The 7,957-nt window shown below is 36.7% G+C and overlaps 2 protein-coding genes across 3 annotated transcripts; both read right to left on the minus strand.

The window, feature by feature from the left end:
- Positions 1–472: 472 nt before the first annotated feature.
- Positions 473–4,915, minus strand: LOC104093051 (haloacid dehalogenase-like hydrolase domain-containing protein Sgpp). Of its 2 annotated transcripts, none has more exons than XM_009598770.4 (5): positions 4,552–4,915; positions 1,823–1,937; positions 1,564–1,718; positions 917–1,178; positions 473–812 (listed from the first exon to the last, which is right to left on the minus strand). In XM_009598770.4, exons 1-5 carry the CDS (start codon positions 4,662–4,664, stop codon positions 621–623), a joined length of 837 nt encoding a protein of 278 aa, XP_009597065.1. In that variant the 5' UTR covers positions 4,665–4,915; the 3' UTR covers positions 473–620. The 2 variants fall into 2 exon arrangements, with proteins under 2 accessions (XP_009597065.1, XP_009597064.1); XM_009598769.4 differs by having other exon boundaries at positions 1,823–1,940; positions 4,552–4,808.
- Positions 4,916–6,612: 1,697 nt separating this feature from the next.
- Positions 6,613–7,191, minus strand: LOC138902517 (uncharacterized). Its single transcript, XM_070190392.1, has 2 exons — positions 6,946–7,191; positions 6,613–6,852 (listed from the first exon to the last, which is right to left on the minus strand). Exons 1-2 carry the CDS (start codon positions 7,189–7,191, stop codon positions 6,613–6,615), a joined length of 486 nt encoding a protein of 161 aa, XP_070046493.1.
- Between the last annotated feature and the right edge of the window lie 766 nt (positions 7,192–7,957).

Below are 7,957 nucleotides of genomic sequence, written 5' to 3' on the forward strand. Positions count from 1 at the left end.
GTCTTTTTAATTAATTAGGAGATATTTAGAATTGACCAATATGACGATGACACGTGTCCCTCCGTTTAAATGAGGGATATATTTGAACCCAAAGTATGACTGCAGGGGTATAAATAACCCAATAGTATAACGAGGAGTATTCTTCGATCATTTTTGGAAGTAGAGGGATATATTTGGCCCTTTGCCGTTCTCAAAAGGTAGTCCAAATGCAAAAGGAACAAACTTGAAATGTAAAAACCAGAATGGAATAAATATGATCCATAAGTTTATGACAAAGAAATGTAATAGCAATGAGATGAGTTGCTAAACTACTGATTACTTTTTATGATAAACATTAGTGGCTAACATGGTAAACTAAAAATTAAACCTACTATTACAATTTCAACTACACTGATAGTTGTAATGTTTTTTTTTAATTGTAGCGTATATAACTTAAACCTTGAACTTTGCTATAAAGACAACTCAACTAATATAAACAAATACTACTCTTATCATGCAAACTTCAGCAAGAGGTGATCAATAAAGGTGGGCATATAACAGAACACTTTGAAGTTCATATAGATGTTCAATCAAAGAACACTTTATGGTGATACAACATTCTACATCACCCTGCCTCCAACTCAAGTTTTCATTTTTTCTGCATCCATTTCTGTTTCCAACTCTTCTAGAGCTGTCCATAACTTCGAGTCCTTGAAATCATTGATAACAAATGTTGCACCAGCCTCTGACAGTAATTTTTCCGGGTTCCTTAGACCTAAACCTACAACCGGCATACCAGCAGCTACTCCAGCTTTTATTCCAGAGATAGAATCCTAAGCTCAAGTAAAAGATAATTATCAAAATTAAACATATTGCAGTTGATTATTAATATTTGTTTACCAACAGTTATCGTTAGTGTTAAATGTGTATTCCAAACCTCAAAAACGAATGCGTGCTTAGGAGATACTCCAAGTTCCTGAAGTGCCTTCAAGTAAGGGTCAGGAAAAGGTTTTGCTCGTTCACATTCGCTTCCAATGACAAGTAGTTCAAAGAAATCTGCTAGACCGAGCATTGAGATTATCAGCTCAGCATTCGGTCTTGGAGCATTAGTCACTGCTGCTCGTTTCAGACCGTGGTTCTCAATCCATTTGCATACCTCCTCTAGGCCGTCCAACGGTTTTAGCTGTTCTGATGCAATTCTGTGCATTTTTATGATTAGCTTCCAAATGTTATAGCAAATGAGTCTACTCTAATAAATATAATTTGGCAGATTTATAAAAAACAATCATAGAAATTAGCCTAGTCCGCCAAGATATGTGTTGGGTGTGCGAACAAAGTTCCACATTGGTAGCTGAAAAGATTGGAAGACTACATATAAGGTGTAGGGATCTCATTATGGTATGAGACCTTCTGGGAAAAACCGAACGAGCTTGGACCAGGTTGAGCCCAACATTATACAATTGAGATAGATCCTGATCTGAATCATGCAATTTATCAATCATATACGGGGATATCTAATGCTAATTGTTATATGACATATACTTCATTTTGATCAATGAACTTATTAATGATGCAGCAGCTTACTTTCGGAACATGTCTTCCTTATCATCCATAAATTTGATAGCTCTTTGGAAATCCCAATCTGGGAAAAGGACGTGACAGAGCTCATCATTATGCATACCGCTAATATTCTTTATGAAGAATTCCTCGCTTATGGGTGTTCCACCATTGAAACCTATCTGTTTAAAATGAAAACAGTTAGTTAAATGAAGAAGTATCTCCTGGACATCATTGTACAGAGTTGGAACTGATAACAACAGATACAATGAGTAGAAAATACAACCTCTTGAAGCATCTCTCGGAAGGCATAGTAGTGGATAGGATCCGAATCACATAATGTTCCATCAATGTCAAATAATATTGCTTTCAATGGAGCATCAACTGACAATGAACATTTGCTGCTTCACAGAAAAGGGATATTCAGGAACTGAAACAATGCCGTACAGAAAATCCACTTTTCTACATAGATGCTAGAAAATATTCTATAAACTCCTCTTAGTATTAGAGTACATCATTCCGTAAATTGAACTAGACAGAAGTTGCAATAATTATCGTAAGACAAGCTATATGATATTGCATATTAGATCGAGCAACTAGCTGCAATCATTCTTTCTGTTATTTATCATGCTAAGATGAGTTTCATTAGTATCAAATAAATTTTACAAAGAACTTTTACAATCGAGAGAGTAATGAAAAGTGACATGGCTATAATCCCATGAGACTCGCACCTTGTTCTAGAATGAGGAAGTTCATTAGCATACTTCTCATTTAAATATTTTCTTCCATCCAGTGATGTTTTGATAATGAGTTTAACTTTGGAAATTTCACCTAGATTTGCAAAATTGGAAGCCTACTATTAGGGACACTTGCACTTAATTACCTAACGTAGCAAGATTTTCAAAACATAGCAACATAACGGATTTTAGGCTCCAATCTTGCGAATAGCTGTAGAGAGAGTCAAAGGATGGAAAACTAAATGTTGTAGCCTTGAGCGTCATTCATGGCAATGGCAGCGTAAGTGAGGAAGCAGCTATTGGAGAACTGCGGATACTCTGAAGGAAATATAATTTATTTGAAATCTCTATATACTCTTTACAATTCTTTACTTCTCCATCGGTCTCTACAGTTGAAAATAAATAGCAATATCCTTAATTATAATAGTACAAAATCTGTTTTACCACAAAACATGAAAACATATTCCTATGTGAATTTTGACTACAAATCCCACTTAGACAAGAATTAAATAAACTAACAAATATCCTAAATAATTTTGGTTTTCTACTACAACTTTGAATTGTTTTTCTATTATTCTCCCCTAATTCGAAGTTATATATATCCAACTTTTTTGTTGTTGTTCTGTTAGAGTACTTTATCACCAACACCAAATTTTATTGAAGCACTTGTCTCCAACTCCTATCAACATCCGATTGTATTATTTGTTTCTTAACAACTTCTCTCCAATTTTTAGAGAAAAGATTCTTACTCTGCACCACATTTGCTTGTACCTCTTTAAATTTGCAATATTGCTTTTTATAATCCTCAACATGATTATTTTTCATGCATACAATTATTAGCGAGACGGGTGGCACATGTTGGCTAGTGCCACACGCCGACAATCGAAGCTATTTGATTTTTACCAAGATCGCAAAAGTTCTGATACTAATATGAAGGAACAATAATTTATTCTCAATCTCTGAATGCTCTCTATAATTCTCTACTTCTCCGGCACTTTCCACAATTGAAAATAGCTAGCAACATCTCTATTTATAATAGTACGAACTTTATTTTAACTCAAAATAGAGAAACCTTATATGAATTTTGACTACAAATCCAATTTAGACAATAATCAAATAAACTAACAAATATCAAATCCTAAATAATTTTGGTTTCCTACTACAACTTTGAATTAATTTTTCAACAAACTCTGAAAGTGAGTTTACTGATTAATCGAGTGAGTAGAATAGAGTAGCAAGATTGTTTTGGTTGGGAAATAGTTTTTATATTACTTTCTTTTTTTCAGTTTTTCACCCGTTGTCCAGTGCCCGCTTGGGGCTCGATTAAATCCCGCTCGCGCTGGGAAGTCCCATATTGAGGGGTAAACCGCTCCCTTTCAAAGGCGACTCCATATTTACTACTCTAACCAAAGATCTCTAGTTAAGGAGGAAGGGCTACTTACCATTCCACCAAAGGTTTAAGGGATGATGGTTTATGGTGATTAGTATGGTGGTTTTCTGAATGGTGGTCCGGTGGTAGAATAGTTGTTTGTCGGATGTATGTCGGGTGGTATGGATATATCATTGGACATTCTTACACTCGACATACAAAATACATATAAATGATATATAAAATACATTCAAGAACACAATATATGCAAGTTGTACGTAAGTTTTATGTTTTTACCAGGTAATATATATACAATAATATAATTGTATGCGAGTTGTATGTAAATAAGTTATTTTTCTTCGGTTTCAAAAAGATTGTCCTAGTTTGATTCACAAACTTAATAAAAAAGGAAGGACTTTTCATGTATGTGGTCTTAAATAAGCCATAACATTTGTATGATCGTAAAACTTTTGAAGCTTGTGGTCTTATTAATGAAATATTGAAAGGTGCCAATCTTTTTTAAACGAGCTACTAAGAAAATAGTGTCAATCTTTTCGAAACGAAGGGAGTATGATTGTATAAATTTTGTTAAAACACTCTTGCTACTTTTTGAAAATTAAATCATCTTGCTAAACCACCAAATTAGGGCTTAATTTTGTATCTATAGGTAAAAGTCCCTTTAACTTTTATATATCACAATTATAAAATGTTTACACTAGTCGGTCAGTTTACAAAGTAATCACAAGGTAACCTAAAAAAATAAAACAAATAATGGCTATTGCAAAATTAAGAGCAAAAAGGTAACCAAGACTTTTCCAATGCCAATGGACAGAGAAGCGTGTTAAAAGACCAGCTCAAAGGATAATCAATAGATGATTGACATTAAAAAATTATGAAAAAAGGAATTACCTTATCTGTTGGTTAGAAGTTGACGAAGACAAGGACATTCGATTATTTCTTGGAAATGGTTTAGTGGGTAGTACATAGGAAGGAACAGTGCGGAAAGAGAGCAAAGCGGTCATATAGTTTTTCAGACGTAAAGAAATTGTGATGCTCAAATCAGAACTTCCCACTTTCTCGGAGGATGCCAAAAGATTTTCAGTTTATAGGATTTACTAACGGATGTGTTGGCCATTCTTCCGGGTGTGGGTGGTTCTGTTGTTTCGTCCTCTAATAGGACCAGCCGGATTCCATTGGCTAAGAACTGTTCGAATATTCTTTTTTTTTTTCCAAAGGAAGTGGCTCAAATATCTAGGGGTATGATGAAAATGATAAAAAAGAAAAACGTTCTCGGTAAATAAAAGACAATACATAAGTAGATGTCCCCTCGTCTTGCTACACGCGTTTTAACAATCATCCCACCTTGTTTCGCCACGTATGCAAATTCGATATAACCCGACTTATCACGCCACATATATAATAGCAATAATAACAATAACACGAAAGAAACCTCGTGCAAACACCCGAATAATCCACCCAACAAGTCCACATATGCCACAATCACAACAACATAGCATGCCAACAAATGTCACCAAGACATAAATGCACAATCTGCCAATGCAATGCACAAGAACAATTCAATAAGGAAATGCGAATGGGTGCTCAACATATAAGCATGAAAGCTGACTCAAATCAGTAACAATCTTACAAATGCTCAATTTGGTTAGTTTAGGAAATACGATCCTAAAATATGATCTCTAACATGGAACATAGACTCAAGCAATTTTACACAGTGAGAAACACGTAGTATAGGGACCTCTCAAACAAAACAAGGCAATGAAAGCAACCTCAAGTCAACCCGGACATAAGACATACATACGTCAGTGTACACACTCGTCACCTCGTGTACACGTCGTTTACATATAAAGCAAATAATCAATTAAGCCCAATTCTAAGTGGTAATTTCTCCCACACAAGGTTAGACAAGATACCTATCTAAAATTGCCCAAATCAACACTCAAACATAGATTTTCCTTTAAAATTCACCTCGTTCGGCCCAAATCTAGCCAAAATGACTTAATAACATTAAATAATGTAAGAGAATTCAATTTCAATTAATAAAGTTACGATCTTTACACATTTCTCCAAAAGTCAACAAAGGTCAAACCCAGGCCCGCCCGATCAAAACCCGAGTCAAAGGTAGATCTCGACTACCCATAAATTCACGAGTCCAAATATGTTTTTGGTTTTCAAATCTGAGTCTAATTCGACTCTTAAATCTCAAATATTCCTTTTTCAAAATATAGTAAAAAAATTCCCAAACAATCCTTTCAAATCCCATGATTTTGATGTTAAAATCCATAAGAAATCAAGTTGAAATATTGAAATTGAGTCAAAATCACTTACCCAATAGGTAGATGTTAAAATCCCCTCCAAAAAATCATCTCGCACATAGTCTAGGGCTCAAAATGTGATAAAATAAGACTAAATCCCGAAATCCCAACTATCAACCCAACTGTAGATGTCGCATTTGGGACCAGGGGTTCCCAAATGCGACTACCGCAAAAGCAAACAAAGGCTCGCAAAAGCGACCCACAATAGACCTAGCAGATATCGCATTTGCGATAAAATGCTTCGCAAATACGAAGCGCCCTCCCCAGACAACCAGTCGCAAGTGCTGCCCAACCCTCACAAATGCGAGGTCCCTTCTCATCAGCCCAGAGTCACAATTGTGGCCCTTCCCTCGCAAATGCGTTGGTCGCATTTTCGGCCTCATCATCGCAAATGCGAGGAAACCAGAACTAGCACACTAAATATTAGCATAACAATCTAAAACCAATCCGAAACTCTCCTAAGCCCCTTGAGACCCTGTCCAATCATACCAACCAGTACATAAATCTCATACGAACTCGCTCGCACGGTCGGATCATCAAAATAACATATAAAATCATGAATCGAGCATCAAAGCGCACCAAATCATAATATCTCAATAAGGTCGATGTAATTCTTATCTGGATGCTGGATCATGGATTACAAGGTCGCGAGAGCATCGGCAAAATCATTCTGGATCCTAGGAATGTGCTTGAACTCGATCTTTGTGGACTTCTTGCATAGCTCCTTTACGCAGTGTAGGTACGGAAGGATCTTGACGTTCTTGGTAGTCCATTCTCCTTGAACTTGATGTATCAGCAGGTCAGAATCTCCTATGACCAGAAGCTCTTTGATGTTCATATCGACCACCATCCAAATCCCGAGGATGCATGCTTTGTACTTGACCATATTATTGGTGTAGGGGAACTTTATCTTTGTTGACGCCGGATAATGTTGTCCTGACTATAAAATTAACACTGCCCCAATTCTTACCCCTTTGATATTTGCTGCTCCGTGGAAGAATATTCTCCATCCTGGGTATGACTCTACAATATCTTCTCCGGCGAATAACACTTCTTTATTCGGAAAGTATGTAGTGAGTGGCTCATAATCCTTGTCCACTGGATTCTCTGCAAGGTGGTCAGCTAAGGCTTGTCCTTTAATGTCCTTCTGTGTTATGTACACAATGTCAAATTTGCTGAGAAGAATCTGCCATTTGGCCAGTTTTCCCGTGGGCATCGGCTTCTGGAAGATATACTTGAGTGGGTCGAGCCGAGATATTAGATGTGTGGTTTATGCTGACATGTAATGCCTCAACTTCTGGGCGATCCAAGTCAAGGCACAATAAGGGCATTCTATCAGAGCGTATTTGGCTTCTCATAGTGTAAAATTCTTGCTTAAGTAGTAGATAGCTTGCTCCTTTCCCCCGGTCTCATCGTATTGTCCCAACACGCATCCAAATGCATTGTCCAAAACTGACAGGTACAACAAAAATGGCTTCCCGGTCTCGGGAGGAACCAACACTGGTGGATTTGACAAGTACACCTTGATCTTATTGAAGGCTTTCCGACACTCCTCTGTCCATTTTGTAGTGGTATCTTTTTTCAGCAGCATGAAGATAGGCTCACAAATTATGGTAGACTGGGCTATGAATCTGCTAATGTAATTTATCTTACCAAGGAAACTCATCACATACTTTTTACTGTTGGGCGGCGGTAAGTCTTGAATGGCTTTGATCTTTGAAAGATCAAACTCTATCCCTTTCCTGCTTACAATGAAACCTAGCAATTTTCCGGCAGGGACTCTCCAAATGAACATTTTGCAGGGTTCAACTTCAAACTATACCTCCGCAAGCATTCGAAAAACTTCTTTAGGTCATCCAAATGTTCTAAACCATTTCGAGACTTGATGATGACATCATCCACATATACCTCGATCTATTTGTGAATCATGTCATGAAAGAGAGTTGTTATGACCCTCATGTAAGTAGCGCTAGAGTTCTTGA

The sequence above is a fragment of the Nicotiana tomentosiformis genome, chromosome 12 (genome assembly GCF_000390325.3).
Source record: "Nicotiana tomentosiformis chromosome 12, ASM39032v3, whole genome shotgun sequence".
Taxonomy (NCBI): Eukaryota; Viridiplantae; Streptophyta; class Magnoliopsida; order Solanales; family Solanaceae; genus Nicotiana; species Nicotiana tomentosiformis.